The sequence below is a fragment of the Pogona vitticeps genome, chromosome 2, assembly GCF_051106095.1.
Source record: "Pogona vitticeps strain Pit_001003342236 chromosome 2, PviZW2.1, whole genome shotgun sequence".
In the NCBI taxonomy this organism is placed as follows: domain Eukaryota; kingdom Metazoa; phylum Chordata; class Lepidosauria; order Squamata; family Agamidae; genus Pogona; species Pogona vitticeps.
Window position 1 is genome coordinate 8,400,564 of NC_135784.1, and position 23,896 is coordinate 8,424,459.

The 23,896-nt window shown below is 46.0% G+C and overlaps 1 protein-coding gene across 3 annotated transcripts; it reads left to right on the top strand.

The window, feature by feature from the left end:
- Positions 1–9,190: 9,190 nt before the first annotated feature.
- LOC110071005 (uncharacterized) lies at positions 9,191–22,928 on the top strand. Of its 3 annotated transcripts, none has more exons than XM_072987891.2 (3): positions 9,191–9,277; positions 11,064–11,157; positions 20,169–22,928. In XM_072987891.2, the coding sequence occupies exon 3, from the start codon at positions 20,491–20,493 to the stop codon at positions 21,565–21,567; it is 1,077 nt and encodes a 358-aa protein (XP_072843992.2). In that variant the 5' UTR covers positions 9,191–9,277; positions 11,064–11,157; positions 20,169–20,490; the 3' UTR covers positions 21,568–22,928. The 3 variants fall into 3 exon arrangements, with proteins under 3 accessions (XP_072843992.2, XP_078244066.1, XP_072843993.2); XM_078387940.1 differs by lacking the exon at positions 9,191–9,277 and adding an exon at positions 9,738–9,931; XM_072987892.2 differs by lacking the exon at positions 9,191–9,277 and adding an exon at positions 10,266–10,943.
- The last annotated feature ends 968 nt before the right edge of the window (positions 22,929–23,896 follow it).

The following is a 23,896-nucleotide window of genomic DNA, read 5'->3' on the forward strand; positions in this document are numbered from 1 at the left end:
TTTATGCAAGTTTAACACTAGCTTTGGATTCTCATCTTGAAAGCCGAGAATTTGCTTCATATATATATTTTCAGTTATGTCAGCATGTAGATATGCAGTCTCTATATCAAAATGATGTACACTATACCCTTCAACACCTGCAGCAGTTAAAGCCACTAAAGGAGTCACTCTTCACTGTAGGTGAAAAAAACCTGATCATAATACACGTACTTTTGCTGAATGTAGTCCTGAGCTACAAAAGATGAGCCTTATATTTAATCTCCTGATTAGTACCCTGTTTGGTTTTATACACCCATCTACAACCTACAGGTTTCTCTTCACTAGGCAGTTTTACAAACAGAACATGCTGTGCTCGTGTAATGAATCTATTTCAGCCGGCATTGCCTTTCTCCATTTACTTTGCTCTTCCAAAGAGAGTTGCACGATCTTTTCAGAACTCTGAGTTTCTGCTAAGACTAGATTCACGTTAGTATCATGATAATGTTGAGGTGGGACACGCCTGTTGAGTCTTTCAGAATGTCTAGGTACAGTGGTGCCCCGCTTGACGATGATAATCTGTTCCATTAAAATCGCTGTTAAGCGATATCATAGTCAAGCAAAATAAAAAATCCCAATGAAATGCATTGAAAACCAGTTCAATGCATTCCAATGGGCAAAATACCTCATTGTCCAGCAAAGATCCTCTATAGGGGGAGCCATTTTCAGTCGCTGACTTCCGGAAATAGGTCCAGCAAACAGTGGGCAGCCACTTTGAAAACCTGACGATCAGCTGTTTTTGATCATTGTAATGCAAAAAATCTCGGGAACAGATCGTCGTGAAGTGGATTTTCCCCATTCAGTCATTGTTTTGCAATTGCAATAACGATTGCAAAAACCTTATCGTGAAGCTATTTTGTCGTGAAGTGGGGTAATCTTTAAGCGGGGTACCACTGTACTTCAAACTCATCTTGCTTAACTTCTTCCTGCTCTGTTCACTCCTCTGAACTTAAAGTCCTATCAGCACCTCCTAGAGTTCTACTAGGACTAGAGTTCTACTAGAACTAGAGTTCTAGGAATTTGACTGCCTAAAGAAATTGACAACAGATCTTCCTGATTTTCATGCATTTTTACCAATTTGCATGCTCTAGGAAAGTTGCTGACGGACTATATACAATTTTATCGGCAGCATTTATAAAACCTGTATGACTTGCTTCCTGGCCAATAGCCAACAAACTGCAACTTTCTTGCTTTGGGTTCTCTCTTTTGCCTTCTTTTATAGCTCTTGGATTCATACTGAAATCATTCTATCATTTTTGAGATTATATCCCATTACAGCTTTTCCCACTCTTTTGTTGACTATGAGGGCTACTCCATTCCTTCTACGGGCTTCTTGCCCACAATAGTAGATATGATAATAGGTTCATAGATCTTATATTCCAGGTTCCTATGCAGTATTTTTTATTTGCAGCATCAGATGTTCCTTTCACTTTCAGGTGCATGTGCAGCTGAGTATCCTTTCGGCTTTGGCCCAACCACTTTTTTAAAACTTTTTTTAAATTTTAGAATAATTTTACAACATACAAAAACCATAAGGACACGAGAGAGAGAGAGAGAGAGAGAGAGAGAGAAACAGACCACGTACACAAGGGAAAAAGAAAGAAAACTAACTAACCCCTCTATTTAAACCCTCCCCCCTTTGGAGTTAGAGACTCCAGCCTCCTTAACCCCTCTACTCTCCCTGGATTGATTTCCAGTGTATACTAAATGGATATACAGTGGTGCCTTGTTTAGCGACGTTAATCCGTGCAGGGAAAAACGTTGCTAAGTGATTTCGTTACTAAGTGATTTAAAAAAGCCCATAGGAACGCATTAAAACGAGTTTAATGTGTTCCTATGGGCTTAAAAACTAAACTTAAGCGAAGATCCTCCATAGGGGTGGCCCTTTTAAGTGCCTCTAAAGCGAGGCAACACAGCGGGCGGCCATTTTGTTTTTCCGTGGCCATTTTGAAACTGCCGATCAGCTGGCCGAAAATGGGGGCTTTGCGGTGATCGCTTACCCGCGATCATCGCAAAGCAAATTTTTCCCATAGGAACCATCGCTAAGCGATCACAAAAGTGATCGCTTCAACCCCGTTGCTAAGCGATTTCATTGCTCCACGGAGCGATTGCTAAGCAAGGCACCACTGTACATATATCATAAACTTTGCCCTACACTCCTGTCTTTTTCTGGACCCAAGAGTATATTAGTTCCCAGCTTTGTTTTACATAGTTGCTTGGTTGTTCCTGTAGTGCTTCTGATAGAATGTCCAGGTCTGCTATGTCCCATAACTTCTTTAACAGCTCTTCTATCATTGGAACTTCTTCGGTTTTCCATTTTTGGGCCCAGAGTAATCTAGCTGCTGTGAGTATATACATGAGACACTGCTTCAATTTATTATCATTTATACCTGACATGACATTCTGTAATGCCATTTCAGGTTTTATATCTAACTTCTGCTGAGTAATTTCTTTTGCTAAATTCCATACCTTAGTCTAATAAATTTTGACCTTTTCATATGTCCACCACATATGATAATAAGTTTCTGCATTTTTTTAACGCTTCCAACATATATTGCTGTTACCCTCTGACATTTTTCCTTGTCTTACAGGTGGCATCCTTTTGGCTTTGGCACAACCACTTCATTTGCTCTGGAGCTACTTGTCCTTGTCCTCCGCTTTTCCTCAGTAACATGTTGGATGCCTTCTGACCTGAGGGACTCATCTTCCAGCGTCATAGCTTTTAGCCTTTTGTTTCTGATCATGGGGTTTTCTTGGCCAAGATACTGGAGTGGCTTGCCAGTTCCTGCTCCAGGTGGATCACATATACCCTATTTGCTGGCATATAAGACTAGTTTTTTGCCCTGAAAAACATGCCTCCAAGTGGGGGGATCGTCTTATACGCCGGGTGCACTTCAGTTGGGATAGACATAGCTGTATGTGTATGTATATATATATTGAGTGGAAATGTTGGGGTCGTCTTATACGCCCAGTCGTCTTATACACCAGCAAATACGGTAGTCCATACTCTCCACTATGACCTCTCCGTCTTGGGTGTCCCTGCACGGCATAGCCCATAGCTTCAATGAGTTAGTCAAGCCCCTTCACCATGACAAGGCAGCAATCCATGAAGAGGTGAGAAAGTATAATAATAATAATAATAATAATAATAATAATAATAATAATAATAATAATAATAATAATAATAATAATAATAATAATAATAATAATAATAATAATAATAATAATAATACTTTTTTCCAATGTGGGGAAGGAAAGACTTAAAAGCCACTTTTTTAGCCCTTGCTCACTGCATGTGATACACTCAACCAACTTCCAGGCACAGAGCGGGCCCTTCTTCACAATCAGCCAGCTCAGCCTCAAGGCCAGAAAACAAGTTTTGCCCCCATGTCTGTGACAGCCAATAGCTTTTGACAGGAGACCTGGGCCATCTTGCGTTAAACAGAAACAATGTGCTTTTTCCCATGGTGATGGAAGATGCATTGAACCCTGCAGGCGCCTTTCCTGAAACCTGAAATGATTGTGGGATTCAGCACAGAAACCAAAGCTGCAGAAATACAGTCACTTGAAAAAAAGGGGGAAATCCCAAAAAAGGCCTCCCGCCCAGCCTTCTCTTTCCATCCCCCCCGCCAACTTTCCCTCCCCAGGGATCAATCCCGGACTTGCTTTCCGTGGGGAATGTTCAAAATTGCAAATCGTCAGAGCTTTCTTCCTTTTCGGCCAGTTTTCCAGATGTGCTCCTTTTTGCTTTGGAGGAAGTGTTTGTCTGTGTGTGAGAGAGGGGGGGAATTGCAAAGACTGACCCAGCCACCCCCCCTTTCTGCAAGGAGGAAGGCTCACAGCCATTTTTCAAGGGGCCCAGAGAGAGAGCCAGACCTTGCTTACTTCCAAGCGGGGAGTGTGAGCTGGAGGGGCCAGTGGGGCTCCTGCCTCCCTCTTCCTCGCCCCCCCAAGGCCTTCCCCTCAGACTCCCCCCACCCCTCCCCTCCTTCCCCCATGGATCGATCCCGGGCTGGCTTTCTTTCCTCAGGGAGGGCGCTGTCCAGTGGCCATGGGGGGATTGCAGTGGGGGGTGGGTTTCGAGGGAAAATTGGAAACCTCTTGCACCCCCCTTTCCCTCTCCTGTTTCTGCCCTTCTTTGAAGGGGTGGTAAATTGGGAAAGGGACTGAAAGGGAAGTATGGATCCCACCCTCAAGACACCCAGGCCCTTTCTCCGTGCGTGTTGTTGGGTCCTCCTCGACCCCCTTCTTTTCACAGATCCTGCAAGCAGCTTTTTTGTGGGGGTGGCAGAGAGAGGAAAGGGGGGAGCATCCCCCAGTGCTCTTTCTCTCTCCCCAATTCCTCCTTCCTCCATCAAACCCCCAAACCTCACACCCCAAGTCGCAAGTGGGATATGGGCTTTGGGGGAGAAGAGGTAGGGTCAGCTGGGGCCATTGGGGCTCCCTCCCCCCCAAGATGCCTGGCCTGCCATCCTGAGCCTCTTCTGGATCCCCCTCCCCTTAATGGTGTTTGAAGGAGCACTTGGTTCAGTGGCTCTGGATGGAGGAGAGGGAAGGGCAGACCTGATCCCACCTTCCGACCAGATCCCAGGCTGTGGATCCACTGCAGGAGGAGGGTGGGTGGACAGAGGGAGTTCCTCCCTCCCTCCCTCTGTGTGTGTTGGGGGGGCTTCCTGGTGGCATTGCAGGAAAAGCCTCCCCCCCCAAGGAAAGCAGGGCCGAAAGAGAAAGAGGGCCAGGAAGGCCAAGGGTTTTGGGGCAGAGGCAGAAAGGAGATCCCCCCCCCAGGAGAGGATCTTCGCCCAGCTCTCCTGGCTGCAAGGAAGAGGCTTCTCCAGGCAGGGGCCTTTCTCCTGGAGGCGCCATTCAGAGCCATCCAGTTTACAAAAGGCCCCTCCCTCCCAGCTGTTTTCCTTCATCCCCTGCTCCTTTCTCTGCCCCACTTAATGTAAGAAGGAGAAAGGCAGCCCTCCAGGTAAAGCCTTTGCTCTTCCTTCCTCCCGGGATCTATCCAGAGGGATCCTTTGGCTTCTTCTCTTCTCCCAGGGAGGGGGAGGGGAGAGTGATCTGATCTCAAATAGGGAGCATGGACCTATTTAAATGGTCTGACCTCAAAGGCTATTGGATCCTATAGGATGCCAGGATGCCATGAGAGGGGTTTTAGCTGATCTGACCAGTTTCTGTTGAGGCTCTGGTTAACAGATGGTTTACCGCCGCTACCAAGGCTATCTCGACCTATAACCTGGTTTAATCAGGACCTGAGAACGATGAAGCAAAATAGGAGAAGGCTAGATTGCAAATAGAGAGGAGACCTGATGGTTCAGAACCGAGTAGCTGTCAGGGTCGCGACTAGGTCGTTACCTAGCCAAGATAAAAGCTGCTAGGCAAGCACACTTCGCTGACCGGATAAGTGAAGCTTCAAATCAGCAGGTGGAGCTCTTCGGTATGTTGCGTGACCTATCCAGAATTGGTCTATGTGACGGGCCTCCCTCTAGTATCTCAAATTTGCAGCATTTAAAAAAATCTAAACTGGAGGCCATCCGCCCGGAACTCTCTCCCTTTTTGGATACGGTGGGTTGAGCAGAGATGTCCAGCACTCTGCCTTGCCTGGTGAGATTTGATCATTTTCAGCCGGTGACACCAGAGATTGTGGACAAGGTACTTGATCACTGTTGGGCCACCACTTCATCCCTAGACCCTTGCCTGTCCTGGCTAATCAAAGCAGCCAGACCTATAACAACTGACTGGGCAACAATCAATGGGTCTTTCCTTGAGGGTGGGTTCCCCTTGCCCTCAAGGAGACACTCATTAGGCCCATTAGAAAGAAACTAAATTCGGTGGCGGATGATATTGGCAATTGCAGGCCCATCGCCAATGTTTCTTCCATTAGCAAAGTGGTGGAGAGGGTGGTAGCCGATCAGCTTCAGGCTCACTTGGATGAAACAGATGCCCTAGATCCATTCCAGTCGGGTTTCAGGCCACACCATGGTACAGAAACGGCATTGGTTGCCCTGTATGATGACCTGTTGAGGGAAGCCAACGGGAAAAACGTCCCTGCTGGTCCTCCTCAATATCTGAGCCGCCTTTGATACCATCGACCACGGTATCCTCCTGAGGAGGCTCTCCCAGTTGGGAATTGGTGGCTTGGCGTTTGCTTGGCTCCAATCCTTCTTGGAGGACCGTCCTCAGAGAGTACAGCTTGGGGAGAGGGTTTCAGCCCTGTAGAACCTCAATTGTGGGGTTCAGCAGGGCTCGATAATCTCCCCAGTGCTGTTTAATATCTACATGAGGCCACTGGGCGGGGTCATCAGGGGATGTGGAGCATCATGCCATCAATATACTGATAACACGCAGCTCCACATCATCTCTTCTCCAACTACAGTGGATGCCGTTCTGTCCCTTCAGCGCTGTCTGGAGACTGTACTGCAATGGATGCAGGAGAATGACTTGAGGCTGAACCTGGACAAGACGGAGGTACTGAGGGTGGGTGGCCCCACCATCAGCGGTTTGGGAAACTCCCTCTCATTTGGGGGGTACTCTCACCGTGAAGAGTGAGGTTCGTAGCTTGGGGATCCATCTGGACCCGGTGCTTACCATGGAAATCCAGGTGCCGTCAGTGGTCCGATCCACCTATTTCCACCTTAGGCGGATTGCCCAACAATGTCCCTATCTTGATGTTGGGGCACTTACCACTTTAGTGCATGCACTTGTAATCTCGAGATTAGACCACTGTAATGCGCTCTATGTGGGGCTACCTTTGAGACTGATGCGGAAACTTCAAATGGTGCAGAATGCGGTGGCCAGACTTATTGGGGGGGGGTGAGGAAACATCATCATATCTCTCCCACTCTGGCCGCATTGCATTGGCTGCCTGCACACTTCCACGTAGATTTCAATGTCTTAATGATTACTTATAAAGCCCTAAACGGTTTAGGACATTGCTATTTGACGGAATGCCTTCTCCCACCAAAGTCTACCCATTTCACTCTACTGTATCTAGTCTGGAGGTGTGACTGAGGGGCCTAACGCCGAGAGAGGCCCAGAAGGAAAAAACAAGTAACTGGGCCTTCTCGGCAGTGCCTCCTCGATTGTGGAACAACTTACCTTCAGAGATCCGTATGGCCCCTTCACTGGGTGTCTTTAAAAGCCAATTAAAAGCATGGCTGTTTAGGCAGGCCTTCCCTCCGGCTATTATTTATTTTTGTTTTCCATCTTGAACGATTGTTTGTTTTAATTTTGGATGCTGATATTATTTTAATTGTTTCTGTTGTGTTTGATGTACGCCACCCAGAGTAGTCAAAATGACTAGATGGGTGGGATAGAAATGTAATAAATAAATAAATCTCTCCCAGTTCTTCCCAGGACTGAAAGAGAAGAGATCAAATGCCAGATTCCTCCAACCTTTGCAAGGCAGGTGCACTCTATTTATTGACATTAGAGGCACCACCATACTAGTTTGGTCTAGTGAATATAATAATAGAGAGAAAATTGTAGTATAAGGTATGTATAAATATATGGTAATATAAGGGGTTATTGTTTGTTGTTCAGTCGTGAAGTTGTGTCCGACTCTTCGTGACCCCATAGACCAGAGCATGCCAGGCTCTTCTGTCTTCCACTGCCTCCTGGAGTAGGGTCAAGGTCATGTTGGTCGCTTCAGTGACCTTCTTGCAAGAGGGGAAAGAGAGGAACCTAGAGCTAGGAAGGCGAGAGAAGAGTTCCTCCCCGGGACACCCTTTGAACGGGAGCCGGAAGCGGGATCCGCAGTGCCTGCCTCCTCTTCCCTTTTGGCCCCAGGAGGTGCCATTTCCCCTTTCTCCCCGCCCTCCTGGTGTGAGAAGGAAAAGAGCTCCCCTCTATTCACTCAATCCATCCCCTGCATAATATTAGATGGTCTGAATCATGTATCCCCCCCCCCGGTGCCTTTTCTCTAGATTAAAGAGCCCCAAATGCTGACGCCTTTCCTCATCAGGGAGGTGTCCCAGCCTAGAATATAACCAATCTGATTACGGTATTGCCCATCTGGTGATGCCCATGTGTAGAGTCACCTCTTGTGTTGTTGGAAAAGAGTGTTTGTGATGACCAGGGAGACCACCACCACCCCCCGCCCTCTGAGGTCTTCCCTGCCTACAAGGTGAACCTCCAGCCGCCCTCCTTCTGGGTCCTGGGGGATCTTGAGGGGGGGATCTTGTGTGTGTGTTTGGGGGGGATCTGGACACAAGAAGGTAAAGTCCGGCAGAAGCTCCTGGGAAGGGCCCCCACCCTCCTGCATTTGATCGTTTGATTTTATATTCTAAGCAAGGTGACAATCAATGCAAGAATCCAAGTTCCTGTGCCTTTGACCGCTGGCTGTCTATTTCACTTCAACACCTCCAGCATCTGATCGGTCAGTCCATCGGGGAACCCCCTCTCCTGCTGCTGTTGTTTCAGTTCGGAGACCCCCACATTGATGACCTTTCTCATTGGAAGCTAAATAGACACCCCAGTGACTGAGGCCTTTTCTTACCCCCCCCAACTAGCACCCACCAACGTCAGACATACATCCCACACATCCCTATCCTCCCCCACACACACAGTGGATTCCCCAGGATCTTTGGCCTTTTCCCCTTTTGCCATCCCTCCCGCTCCCTCTGGGCCTCATTCACTTCCCTGCATTGGAAGCCAATCCTTGCCCCCCATTCTTTCTCCTCCCCCTGTTGCCCCCCCAGTCTTCCTCCTTCTCCCCCATGGACCCCCCCATTCTTCCTCCTCCTTCCCTCCCTTGCACCCCCTCCACTCTTCCTGCCCCCTATTCTTCCTCTTCCTCACCAGGCTTGCTTTCCTGCCCTTTTCCCACCCCACCCAAAAGGCATCTCTTGACTTTGGCTTCCGAAGCAAAGCAAGCAAGGTGCTCCGAGAGTGAGGGTTCCTCTCGCTTCCCCGCCCCCCCCCCCATTTTCACACCCTCTGGTCCAGGCAGGATTTGCGAGAAGGAAGGAAGGAACGGGGGGGGGGCAAAGTCTCCTTGGAGGAAAAAAAGACCATGATCTCCCCCCCACACCAAAAGTCGTCTCCTCCGCTCCTGCCGCTCTTCGCTCCACCTAAATCTGGGGGCCCCTCCCCAACGAGCCAGTCTTTCCCTTCCCCTCCCTCCCCCCCCGCGGCGCTTTTCAAACAGGAACCGGAAGAGGGATCTCTCCTGGCCTTTCTTTCCCCGCCACCTCTATGGTCTCAGGAGGACGCTCTTCCAAGGAGGACTCCTCTCGTGAGTTTCCCGCTTGCTTCACTCCGGCTGAACCTCCTTGGGGAGGCAGGGGAGGGAAAGGGAGCCGAAGAAGGGACTCCCTAAGAAGAGGGGAGGGGGGGGTGTCCTCCCGGCAATCCGGATCGCAAACCGGTTTTTCCCTTGGTTTGCATGGCAGGCACCGACTTGCAAGGGAGGACTTCCGCCTTCTTCCCCCCCCTCCGCTTTCCTCCTTTACTGAGGGGGGGAAATATTCAGAGGGAGGTTGAGACACACACCCCCCCGGGAAAGACTCCTCGTCCCCCCCCAATCGCTTGGGCAAAGCGGAGGGGGCAGAAAGGGGGCCAGGATCAGGGGCAGGCCTGGGGGAGGAGGTGGGGGGGGCTTCCCAAGGCGTTGGGAGGGGATCCCAGGAAGGGGGTGGGGTGGGGTGAGGATGGTGGTGGTCAGGCGGGTGGGGTGAGAGGGAGGGGCAGCGGATCCAGGAGACTCGCCTCGGGGACGGAGCCTCGTTTCTGCCCCCCCCGCCTCCCTCCCTTTCTCCCGTTGGATGATCTGGAAATGGGGGGGGGGGGTGTAAGGGAGATCACGCTAGTTTTTTCTCCGACGAGACCCCCCACTCCTTCCTTCCGACCCATGAATCCTGCCTGGACCAGAGGGTGTAAAACTCGGAGGGTGTGTGTGGAGAGGAAGGCAGTCTGTCAGACCCCCCACCTTTTGTTTACTTCGGAAGACAAAATCAGGAGGCGCTGTTTGGGGGGGGAGGGAACCAGCTTCCCCTCCCCCCCAAAGGACAGGAAAGCAAGCCTGGGGAGGGAAGAAGAGGAGGGGTGATGAAGAGTGGGGTGTTCAGGGGGGAGGAGAAGAAAGAGTGGACGGGGGGGGCATGGATTGCCCTGGATGCCAATGCAGGGAAGTGAAATAGGCCAGGAGGGGTGGGGGAGAAAGGGGAAATGGCTGAAGAAGATCCCGAGGAATTGGCGGGGCGGGGGGAAGGACCAGAGGCAGCTCCACCCTCGTCCTCCTTCTTTCCTTTCTCTTGTTCTTTTCATCCGTACCTTTCCATCATCTTTTTTCGGCTCTTGGAAGACAGGAAAGACAGACGGATGTTCCTCCACAACAGGGGTCTCAAACATGTGGCCTGGGGGCCATTTGCGGCCCTCTGGATGATAGTTTGCGGCCGCTGCCTTGCCTGCCCCCCCCCCGAAGCGCCCACAAATCCTCTGCTGTCAAGAGTCTAAAAAGCGCTGCCTCGCTTGCCGGCTCTTGCACCCTCCATTCGGAACTGCAGCCTCCCAGCCATGTGTGTTTGTTTTTGTGCGTGGGCGCCCGTGCGCACCTGGGGAGGCACCCCATTCTGTTTAAATTTGTGGGTACTGATGGGGGCTTTTCTCCTTTGGCAAGGCAATTCTGTGAGGGGTTTTTAAAAATGTGCCCTCCTCCCCAGCTAGGCACTCGCCGGCGCCCCCTCCCTTCTCTGCTTCTTCTCCTGCTGCTGGCGGTGGTGGTGTAGTGAAGGAGCCAGTGGGGGTCGTGGCCGGCGACGAGGGCTCGCGGCCCTCCTCCTCCTCGGAGCCCCAGCTAGGCTAAGGAAACTCCTGGGTGGCTTCCTCGGGCTCTTGCTGTGCTTGGTGGAAAATCTGATGCAGCTCAGCCTCACCCCGACTCTTCCTCCAATGCCCCCCATGTAAATTGAGTTTGAGACCCCTGCTCCACAAGAACTGAAAAATAACAAAGGAGCTTTACTGTTGTTTCCTTTGTCCAAGAAGCCTTTTGACTGATTTTTTCCTTCTTCTGTTATCCAAAGGAGGGCCTGAGAGGGGAGCTGACCACTCAGTGGCTTTTCTCTGGTGCAAAAGGGAAGAATCCAACTCCAGAGTCCTCCAGAATTTGCAAAGCAGGTGAGAGCACTTCCTCCCTTCTTCCCTCCTTCCCTCCTACCCTTCGTTTGTTCGTTCATTTGTTTGTTTGTTTGTTCCTTCCTTCCTTCCTTCTTTTTTCAGGAGCACCTCTGTACACTTGATACCATGCAGTATTTGTAAAGCTTAGACTGTTAGGTAATTTATACTGACTAGCAAGCAACGTCAAGAGCAAGTTCATACGCATTTACGGGTGGGCTTCTGTATGTATGTGTTCCCTTTACTTATACTGCTTCTGTTAAATCCACAGCTGATGGCACCATAGAAATCATAGAATTAGTGGAGTTGGAAGGGGCCTACAAGGCCATCCGGCAGGCAGTGGAAGACAGCAGGACTTGGCGTGCTCTAGCCATGCCATCACAAAGAGTCAGACATGACTTCACAACTAAACAACAACAAGACCATCAAGTCCAACACCCTGCTCAATACATTAATAGAATCAAAGCATATCTGCTAAATGATTATCTCTGTTTTTCTTGAATGCTTCCACTGTTGGAGCGCTCACCAACTCCTAAGGTCACTTCCACTGGCGTATTGCTCTAACACTTAGGAAGTTTTTCCTGATATTCTACCGAAATCTGGCTTTCTTTAACTTGAGCACATTGTTGCGTGTCTGATCAGGGGGAGTGGGTTCTCACAATAATTTTTGCTCCTGTCCTCCTATTTTTTGGTCTTGTTTTGTCCCTTAAGTTGTGTCCGACTCCTTGTGACCCTATGGACCAGAGGACACCAGGCCCTCCTGTCTTCTACTGCCCCCCAGAATTGGGTCAGATTCATGTTGGTCGCTTCAATGACACTGTCCAACCATCTCATCCTTTGTTGTCCCCTTCTCCTCTTGCCTTCACACTCTCCCAACATCAACGTCTTTTCCAGGGAGTCTTCTCTCCTCATGAGAGGGCCAAAGTATTGGAGCCTCAGCTTCAAGGACTGTCCTTCCAGTGAGCATTTAAGGTTGATTTCCATCAGAATAGAAAGGTTTGTTCTCTTTGCAGTCCAGGGGACTTTCAAGAGCCTTCTCCAGCACCACAATTCAAAAGCATCAATTCCTCGGTGGTGAGCCTTCTTTATGGTCCAGCTCTCACTTCCATACATCGCTACTGGAAGAACCATAGCTTTGACTATGAGGACCTTTGTCGGCAAGGTGATGTCTCTGCTTTTTAAGATGCTGTCAAGGTTTGTCATCGCTTCCCTCCCGAGAAGCAGGTGGTTTTTAATTTCGTGGCTGCTGTCTCCACCTGCAATGATCATGGAGCCCAAGAAAGTAAAATCTGTCACTGCCTCCATATCTTCCCCTTCAATTTCCCAGGAGGTGATGGCACCAGTGGCCATGATCATAGGGTTTTTTTTTTTTTATGTTGAGTTTCAGGCCGTTTTTTGCACTCTTCTCTTTCACCCTCATTACAAGGTTCTTTAATTCCTCCTCACTTTCTGACTGTCTAGTACAGTGGGGTCTTGACTTGAGAACTTAATCCGTATTGGAAGGCGGTTCTCAAGTCAAAAAGTTCTCAAGTCAGATCTGCATTTCCCATAGGAATGCATTAAAACCATTTGATCCGTATCTGCTCTTTTCCGTCCATAGAAACTAAGGGGAAGCTGCTATTCCGCCTTCAACCACTAGAGGGGGGATATTTTGTTTCTTTTTTTCTTAGGTCAAGAAAGGTTCAGGGAAGGCAGGGAAAATACAGTCCAGGCAGTACAGTACCAGGCAGTCTGAAGACTGTCTCCCAATCCACTCTCTAAACGCTGGGAGGAGTGAGGAAGCAGACAGGCACCCTTTTCACTGGCCAACAGTTAACTCAAAGTTCACATTTTGCACTTTCCCTGCCTCCCACGTGGTTTTTTTCAGTTCTTAACTCAAATCTAAGTACTTAAGTCAAGTCAGTATTTTCCTATGAGAGCGGTTCTTAAGTCAAAATGTTCTTAACTCAAGCCTTTCTTAAGTCAAGACCCCACTGTACCTTTCTCTATTTGTATTTCTTTGGTCACCTCCATTAATTTTCACTTTTGCCTTTTCCTCAGTATTTTTTAAATGTGAAGTATTGAGCTTCCAATAAAATTCTCTTTATTTACGACCCAGTTGTAATGTATGTATGTATGTATGTATGTATGTATGTATGTATGTATGTATGTATGTATGTATGTATGTATGTATGTATGTATGTATGTATTTATTTATTTATTTATTTATTTATTTATTTATTTATTTATTTATTTATTTATTTATTTATTTATTTATATCCTGCCTATCTAGTTGTTCTAGTTACTCTATGTGGCTAGAAATTGGACTGTGGTCTGCAAATGTGTTAGGTAAAATGTCTGTTTGCTTCAGTTCTTTCATTAGGCGTGTTGAGATTCAACATGCATCAATTCTTGACCACGAATTATGTCTTTCAGAGTAGAAAGTATGATCTTGTGTCTTCGGGTAACACATCCTCCAAGCATCTGTGATATTTACCATATTTTTTTTGCTCCATAAGACGCACTTCCCCCCCACAAAAAGTGCGTGTGTGGGGGGGAGTCTGTGCATCTTATGGAGCGAAGATGGTGATTTCATCGGCACTGGCCTCATGGGTGGGAGCCTCCCAAGGGTCTGAATGAGCCTTCTAGGACCCTTGCAGGGCTCCCCCACCCCCCACAGGGCTAGCGGGAGTGAAATCACCAGCTTCCAGGGCCTTTTCTGAGCCTTTCAAGCCTCACAAAAGGTCCTGGAAGCGGGTGATTTCGCCCACGCTGGCCCCATGGGGGTGGGGGGAGCATCACAAGGGTCTGAGTGAGCCTTCCAGGACCCTTGCAACAGTCCCTCCAATAGGAATTGAGCACCTCTGCCTCTTCTTTGTCCTCTGTTATCATTTTTTCATCTCCATTGCGGGTGAAATCACCACCTTATTGGCTTAGGAAGCTTCAGAAGAGTCCCAGAAGGTGGCGATTTCACCCCTTCTGACCCCTGGGGGAGCAGGGTGAGTCTCTTAAGGGTCCTGGAACACACTCTAGGACCCTTTGGAGGTTCACCCTGCCCCCCAACTGGGCCAGAGGGGGCGAAAGTGCCACCTTTTGAGACTTTTGAGGCTTGGGAAGCTCCAGAAGAGTCCCTGAAGGTGGCGATTTTGCTTCCTCTGGCCCTGCGGGGGTGGGGTGGAGGGAGCCTCCCAAGGGTCAGAGTCTGCCTTTCAGGACCATTGGGAGGCTCCCCCAACCCACCCCCCATGGGCCTGGAGGGGGCGAAATCGCCACCTTCTGGGACTATTTTGAGGCTTGGGAAGCTTCAGAAGAGTTCCTGAAGGTGGAGATTTCACCCCCTGTGGCCCCATGTGGGGCAGGGTGAGCCTCCAAAGGGTCCAGGAACACACCTTAGGACCCTTTGGGGCCTCCACCAACCCCCACAGGGCCAGAGGGGGCTAGGGTGTGTTCCATAAGATGGACCTCTCCATAAGGCTCACCAAATTTTTAGGAGAAGAAAACAGATTAATTTTTCCCTTCTCCTAAAAATTTGGTGCGTCTTATGGAGCAAAGAATATGGTACTTCTTCCGCCAACTGTAGAACATTTCTTGAGATCGTTCCCCTCTCGTTTTTTTTGTTATTTTAACTGATTTTGTGTCCAGTTCTTCATCAAAAACAGCATTAAAATCTATCACACAATAGTCGTCATAATCTTTATTTGTTGGTTCTAGTTGCAATTGTTTAATTATTTTTCTTGATTTCCATTTGGCGCATAAATATTAATGTTTAGCATTTGTGTTGATTCTCTTTGGATTGTGACTGTTAATATCCTTCCATTGTCTGAGGCAAATAGTTTTGGTTCCAGTTCTTTCTTTATATATATAGCAGCAGTTTTCTTCTTTTTACTTATATCCGTATTTTCCTAGCATTGAACATTCCAACAGTTTCTGGTCTGCTCTTTTCATATGGGTTTCTTAAATGCAAATTACATCAATTTCTGTTGCTGCAGGTGTAGAAAGGTCTTTTTCCATTTTTGAGGTGAGTTCATGCCATTTATATTGATTGAAAAAAATCTTCAGTTGTTTTTTAGTCATCTTGTCATTGGTTACTACCTTTCTGTTTTTTTCTTCACCATGCCTCTGGTATGTCAAGGCTCAGCTACTTCCTGAGTGGCTCTGTCTGATTCTGATTGTGATGGATGGTCTGATTTCTCTTGAGGTCTTTCTTCTGATTTCCCCTCCTTCTTTCTTTCTCCCTGTTTTGCCAAATTCTTCTCATTTTTTCCATAAAGTCTTGCACTTTCATTGGTGAAGTTATATTGTATCGCTGTGTGTCAATTCAAAAGAATAAACCTTCTGGTATCAGCAATTTTCAAAAATTCCATTTTCTTGATGTAACAGTGCAAAGGAGGAGAATTTCTTCCTTCTCTGCCTCATTTGCCAGGGAATTTGTTGTCTTCTATCATCAATTGTCTATCTCGTGAGGCTCTTAAAATCTTGTCTCTAATTGATTTCTTCATAAATCTCAGGTGGATTTCTTTGGGGAGATTGTTTCTTTTTGCACACGCTGCATTCACCCTGAAAGATGCTTCCATATATTAACAGAAGTCGGCAGCTTCCATCCCTATTTCTGCAGCCAAGGCTTTACTCATTAATATCTCTAGATCCTCCCCTTCCTTTTCTGGTACATTTTGAAAACAAAGCATCTCCGATGCTCTCTCCATCTCTAGCATTACCTATCTGTCGTCACTTTATTTTTGATTCTTCAACACTGCCTCTAATGTTTCTTACGTTTGATTCACTCTAGCATATGTTCTTCTCTCTTTTTCTCAAAATCTTGTGTTTTTCTTTTGACTTCAGTTATTTGTTGTTCGCCATCTTTAATCTCTAGTGTCATCTCTTTCATCTGATCTGCTATTTGGCTGAGACATTTATTTACTTGCTGAAATCCTGCTGTTAGTATATTTTGCATGGTAGTCTGTCTTTAAAAGAAGAAATTCTAAAGGCACAACTACAAATAATTCCAACAAGAATAAAAGGGGTAAGGTGTCAAAAAAAAGGCCAGCGTGTCTTTACCAAAAGCTCAGTGAGCACCTAAAAACCAAAAAAGACAGGTACAGGAAATGAAAAGAAGGCCAAGCCATCAAGGAAGCGTACAGACAAGTAGCAAGGAAATGCAGGGATGGCATTAGGAGGCCAAAAGCTGAGAATGAGCTGAGGTTAGCTAGATACAGTGGTGCCTCGCTTAACGGCGGTAATCCATTCCAGGAAAATCGCCGTTAAGCAAAAACATCGTAAAGAAAAAAACCCTATTGAAACGCATTGAAACCCCTTCAATGCATTCCAATGGGGTCAAAACACCATACAGCAAAGAGCCTCCATAGGGCAGGCGTTTTCGCTACCTGTCTTGTGAGGAATCCATCCCAGAAAACAGTGGGGAGCCATTTTGTTTACTCGGCGGCCATTTTTAAACCGCTGATCAGCTGTTTTAAAATTGTTATTTTGCAAAGCAAAAAAAAACCCCATTTAGACCATCGTTTTGCGATCACAATTGCGATCACAAAAAGATCATCATAATGTGGTTTCATCATAATGCGGGGCAATCATAAAAGCGAGGCACCACTGTACACAAAATCAATTAAAAATTCTTCAGGTATGTGAGCAGCAAAAGGCAAACCAAAGACATACAGTGGTGCCTCGCATAGCAAGGTTAATCCGTTCCGGATTAACCTTCACTATAGCGAAACATTGCTGAACGGAACTAAAAAACCCATTGGAATGTTTAACGCATTCCAATAGGTTCCTTTACTCACCGGTCAGCGATGTTCCTCCATTGCAGCAGCCATTTTCGCGCCCTCGTTAAGCGAGGGGAGGGCGTGAAAATGCTGCCCGCAGCCATTTTGGGGCTTCCAGCAGCCATTTTGAAGCCGCCGAGCAGCTGATCCGCAGCTTTGTTTTGCGAAGATCGGTAAGCGAAACGCTTACCGATTTTCGCAAAGCGATTTTTAGCCATAGAGGCCATCGGTATGCGATCGCATTTGCGATTGCAAAAGCGGCCTCGTTATGCGGATTCATCGCTGTACAGTGCACTCGGTAAGCGAGGCACCACTGTAGTGGCACAGCTCCGCAATGGAGATGAAAAAATGATAACAGAGGACAAAGAAGAGGCAGAGGTGCTCAATTCCTATTTTAGTTCTGTCTTTTCCCCTAAGACAGACTATGAACTTCCAAACAAATTGGAAGTGCAAGTGGGAGAGAAAGGATTGCATCTGGAGATTGATAAACCAATAGTCAAGGAATACCTTACCACCTTGAAAAGCTTCAAATCTCCAGGGCCAGATGAACTGCTTCCGAGAGTACTGAAGGAATTGGCTGAAGAACTCTTATGAACCGCGCTCCATTATTTTCTTGAAATCATGGGAAACGGGGGAGGTTCTGGAGGATTGGAGGAGGGCCAATGTTGTCCCTACCTTCAAAAAGGTCAAAAAAGAGGAACCTGGGAACTGCAGGCCAGTCAGCCTGACATCAATCCCAGGCAAAATTTTGAAACAGATCATAAAGCCATCATTGTGGAAGCAATTAGAAAACTGTAGTAAGAACTAGAAGCCAACAGGGATTTGTCAAGGACAATTCCTGCCAAACTAATTTGGTCTTGTTTTTTGATCAGGTCACCTTCCTGATAGAGGGAATGCTATAGATGTAGTATATATTGACTTCAGCAAAGCTTTTGACAAAGTGGCCCATGATCTCCTGATCAGCAAGCTAACTAGGTGTGGGCTGGATAGTCCAAGTGTCAGGTGGATACACCATTGGCTACAGAATTGTACTCAGAGGGTGATGATGAATGAGTCCTGGAAGAATGGGCTGAAAGCAACAGAATGAAATTCAGTAGGGATAAGTGCAAAGTCCTGCACCTCCAATGGCACAGTTACAAGATGGGGGATACCTGGCTCATCAAAACTACGGCCACAAAAGATCTGGGATTTATCATAGATCAGTGGTTCTTAACCTTTTTGAAAGAAACGCCCCCTTGAGCCATTGAGGAAGTTATCATCGCCCCCATCCCCGCAGTGATGAGATCTTATTTATTTATTTATTTATTTATTTATTTATTTATTTATTTATTTATTTATTTATTTATTTATTTATTTATTTATTTATTTATTTATTACACTTAAATCCAATGACCCCTGAAAACAAAATTCAATTCCAAGAAAATGAAATGCCCCCCAAAAGTAACATTTAATGATTTAGTTGCAAGCGAATTTTAAGACGCAAAAAGAAATATAAAAAGGGCATAAAAACAAACCGCAATGCAGGAACTAAAAATTTCAAGACAAAAACTCTTAAACTAAATTAAGATTGGAGGAAAATATATATTCATGCACATTGTAAAAAGGCTGCAGCCATCTTCACAGGTTTGGCTTGCTCCAGCGCCCCCCTACCGCCCCCCTTCTGCTCCAGCGCCCCCACGCCGCCCCTTTTCATTCTACCGCCCCCCTGAAAAATGAAATCGCCCCCTGGGGGGCATTATCGCCCACGTTAAGAACCACTGTCATAGATCACAAGCTAAATATGAGCCAACAGTGAGATGAGGCTACAAAAAAGGCAAATGCTATTTCAAGCCACATTAACAGTAGAGTTTTCAAAAACCCACAAGCTGCTGGTCCCCCTCTATTCAGCACTGGTTAGGCCTTACCTTGGTATTGTGTCCAGTTCTGGACACTGCACGTCAAGGTGGATGTTGACAAATTGGAACAAATTCAGAGGAGGGCGACAAGGATGATCAGACTTCTGGAAACCAAGCCTTATGAAGAAAGACTAAAAGAATTGGGCATGTTTAGCCTCAAGAAAATGAGACTGAGGGGTAATAAGATAGCACTTTTCTAATGTTTGAAAGGGTGTCATATAGCGGAGAGGCAAGATCTGTTATCGAACATCCCAGAGTGCAGGACATGCAACAATTAGCCATCCTTCAGTCTCGAGAGACTATGGTAATGTGCTCTATATGGATGAGCTGGAGTGTCCTCTCCAGAGCCCAAAGCCTGGGTAAAATAATATGGAGGATAGGCTGTTACCCAAGTAGCAAATCCCCCCTCTCCACTTCGGTCAAGCTAAAGGAAGCCAGATTTGGGTTGAATATCCTGTTAGAATAGTATGTCGAGAACCCATGACCTCAGGAATTGGCGAGTGCTCCAACACTGGAGGCATTCAAGAGAAACTGAGATCATCACCTGGCACATCTGCTTGGATGGTATTCCTGCCTTGAGCAGGAGGTTGGACTGGATAGCCTAGTAGACCCCTTCCAACTCTACTAATTCTATGATTCCATGATTATTATTAGAACACCCACCCCCAGAGATTCCATCACTCTGACAGTCATTTCTCTCTCTTATTGAAATGCTGGCTTAGGTGCATGTTGTCCTTAGCAAGATGGGTGGGACCTAGCTCAGTTTGTTTTCTGTTGGAAGCCATATGAGGATGAAGCGGAGTTCTCCAGTTACATAAGACCGGTTGAAATCAGGATCAAGTGAGGTAAAAATAATTAGAACTTAACAAAAGAAAACAAAGAATGGACCATACAGAGATCAGACTGATACAAACTATCAATTGCCCACCCTGTTGAAAAACAAAAGGAAAAAAAATCACATCTCTGCCCTCAGGCTCCTTTTCTCAAAGTCAAACATGCTGACTTCCTTCAGTCTTTCTATGTTGTCTTTTGGTTCTTACTACACTGTTTTGAATCTTGCAGAGTGTCTATTCTGTAATCTGCTCAAAAACCTTCCCCGAGAGGGATGTCAGGCTGAATGGTTTGCATGGTTCCCCTTTTTAAAGATAGGGACAGGGTCAGCTCTCCTCCACCTGTCAGTCTCTTCACCCACCTCCCATGATGACAAGAGAATATTAGACAGTGGTTCTGAAATTTCTTCAGCCAGTTCCTTGAATATCCTTGGATGCAATTCATCTGAATTTGGGGATTAAAACCCATCCAAACAAACACAGTATTTCTTTTACATTGCATTGCTCTTTCATCTCTTTTTTTTCCTCTCCATCAGGGGATGAAGAGGACAACAGGAATTCTATGGAGCCAGCCATTCTTTCATTGACAGAAAACCCCAATTCTGAAGCACCAAAAAAAATCTACATATTTAAAAGGAGAAAAGGGGAAGAAGGGAAGCCAAGAAAAAAGAGATAAAGAAATATCCAGCTTCTCCTGCTATTGATGTTGATTCATTTCTGATAACGTGAAAAAAAAATCGACAAGGAAAAGGAAAGAGAAAAAGTTCCTTGGGCATATAAACTTTCAAAGGAATCTTATATGACAATACAATTGACAAAATCCACATACTGTACATAGAAAAAGTGAAGAGCATCACTATGCACAGTGATTGTACTTCAAGGGAAAACCATCTGAGAGGTGAGAAACCGTACAAATGCCCACAGTATGGAAAGAGCTTCTTTGAGAAAAATCACCTATATTCCCAGCAAAAAAATTACACAGATGGAAAACCATATAAATGCCTGGAATGTGGAAAGAACTTCAGTCATAGTAGCAGCCTCAGTTGCCATAAAAGAATTCACACAGGGGAGAAACCGTATAAATGCATGGAATGTGGACAGAGCTTCATTCAGAGTAGTAACCTCAGTCGCCATCAAAGAACTCACACTGCAGAGAAACCATATAAATGCATAGAATGTCAAAAGAGCTTCAGTCATAGTAGTAGCCTCAGTAGCCATCAAAGAATTCACACAGGGGAGAAACCATATAAATGCATCGAATGTGGAAAGAGCTTCAGTCAGAGCTGTCACCTGAGTTCTCATCAAAGAATTCATACTGGGGAGAAACCATATAAATGCATGGAATGTGGAAAGAGCTTCTATGATAGCAGTCACCTGAGTTCGCATCATAGAATTCACACTGGGGAGAAACAATATAAATGCATGGCATGTGGGAAGAGCTTCACTCATAGTAGTAGCCTCAGTTGCCATCAAAGAACTCACACAGGGGAAAAACCATATAAATGCATGGAATGTGGGAAGAGCTTCAGACGTAGCTATCACCTGAGTTCACATCAAATTACTCACACTGGGGAGAAACCATTTAAATGCATGGAATGTGGAAAGAGCTTCAGTCAGAGCAAATGCCTTAGTTTACATCATAGAACTCACACAGGGGAGAAACCATATAAATGCATGGAATGTGGAAAGAGCTTCAGTCAGAGCAGTGGCCTCAGTTGCCATCAAAGAACTCACACAGGGGAGAAACCATATACATGCATGGAATGTGGACAGAGCTTCAGACAAAGCAGTAGCCTCAGTTTCCATCAAAGAACTCACACAGGGGAGAAACCATATAAATGCATGGAATGTGGAAAGAGTTTCAGTCGTAGCAGTCACCTGAGTTCACATCAAAGAACTCACACTGGGGAGAAACCATATAAATTCATGTATTGAGGAAGTGCTTCAGTCAAAACCATAGACTTAGTTTACCTCAGAGAACTCACACGGTGAAAAACAGGGAATATGAAAATCGCCACCATGACATTTGGCATTTTGTGGAGGAGTCTGTTTTTTTCTCTCTCTTTGCTCTGGCTCATCACATGGCCTAGTGGGAGGGCCTAGTAGTTTGAATCCTGATTTTACTGGAGCCTGTGTTCATTCTCCCTAAGAGTTTTTGGCTGGGAAGGAAGAGGAACGTAGGCATTTTGAGGAGGAGTCTGTTTTTTCTCTCTCTCTTTGCTCTGGCTCATCACATGGCCTAGTGGGAGGGCCTAGTAGTTTGAATCCTGATTTTACTGGAGCCTGTGTTCATTCTCCCTAAGAGATTTTGGCTGGGAAGGAAGAGGAAGGTAGGCATTTTGTGGAGGAGTCTGTTTTTTTCTCTCTCTTTGCTCTGGCTCATCACATGGCCTAGTGGGAGGGCTTAGTAGTTTGAATCCTGATTTTACTGGAGCCTGTGTTCATTCTCCCTAAGAGTTTTTGGCTGGGAAGGAAGAGGAAGTAGGCATTTTGTGGAGGAGTCTGTTTTTTTCCTCTTTCTTTGCTTTGGCTCATCACATGGCCTAGTGGGAGGGCCTAGTAGCTTGAATCCTGATTTTACTGGAGCCTGTGTTCATTCTCCCTAAGAGTTTTTGGCTGGGAAGGAAGAGGAAGGTAGGCATTTTGTGGAGGAGTCCACAACAATACACACTAATCACCCATCTACAGAAAAAGACAAAAGCCTATCTCACAGCTATAAATACTACACTCCCAAAGCCAACTACACCAGAGCACAGGTTGCTGTCCTTTGAAGATGCTGGCCACAGAAACTGGCAAAACGTTAGGAAGAACAACCTTCAGAACATGGCCAAAGAGCCTGAAAAACTCACAACCATTTACAGCCCATCTTTAAGAAAGTGGAATATAGAAGCATCCCAGAGAAATTAATCTTGTTATTACAAACACTCAATTCACATAAAATAAATAGGGTTGCAGTATTTGCTTTTAAACCCACTACAAGTAGAGCTATTTTGGAAAATATTTTTGTAAATTGCCATAAAGATTTAGATGTATGAAGATAGCCACATGGAACATAATTTAAATGTTATATTTAACTGTTATCATTGAATTTCAGGAGGTTTCAGCTATTTTTTAAAAATAAATGATTATATTTACAGCCCAATTTTGAACTACTGATATTAGCATTATTTTAATTCGTTGTATTTTTACTGATACCTATGGCATGACAGTATTATTGCTCTAACGCAGTGTATTCTTTTAAAATTTGCAATGATCTGTTGATTATGCAATAAAGATTTGAAAATTTTTGAAATTGGGATAGGAGAGAATCCATGTCCTTTTTTTCACATTGCAATGTCTTTGTCGTGTTTTTTCAACCAAAAGGAAAAGCCCAAAGGGGAGCCAGTGATAAGAGAGAAACCAGCTGGACCATAGTATCTCCGGAAAATTGGTTTCAAGCCCCCCCATCCCAGAAAGCGCGGATCTAAAAACACTCTATACTGTATAGCTCCTGCTTCCCTCTAGTGACTAGTTCTGGTAATACATTTTAGAAAAGTGTATTTAGGAGGCGTTAATATATTCAGGCAGTGGATAAGTGAAACTGTGGGTACTGATCCTGTGGGTATGTTGGTCCTCCTGCATAGCAACAGAAGACCAGCATGCAGGGAATATGGGGAAATGTATTCATGAAGGCTTTCACGGCCAGGATCTAATGGCTGTTGTGGGTTTTTTTGGGATCACTACACACAAAAAACCAGCTAATGATATCCATCAATCACAGATTGTGATAATCTCTCCTCCTTATCACAACAATACACCTACAACAACCAGCTGCCTAGAGTGGCCTTTTAGTCCAGATGGGCGGGGTATAAATCAAATGAATGAATAAACAAGACACACTAATCACCCATCTCCTGAAAAAGCTGATTTCACAGCCATAAATACTCCACTCCAAAGCAAACTACATCAGTGCACAAGAGTGCTGTCCTCTGAAGATGGCGGCCACAGAGACTGGCGAAACATTAGGGAGAACAACCTTCGTAACACAGCCAAAGAGCCCGAAACACCCACAACAACCAATATGGGGAATAACCTGGCCTTTCAGTTCAGGAACTCCGGCATGTCCACAGATCCGTTCTTCAAAGGCTTTTTACAAGGAAATACTGGCTCTGCCAGACAGCAGAACTCTGAAGTACTCTTTTCAAAACTATGATATCTCAGATCCTGCAGCCAACATGGCCAAGCCTCTTGCCATTTGTGAGATTCTGGCATTGTAGTCCGGGGG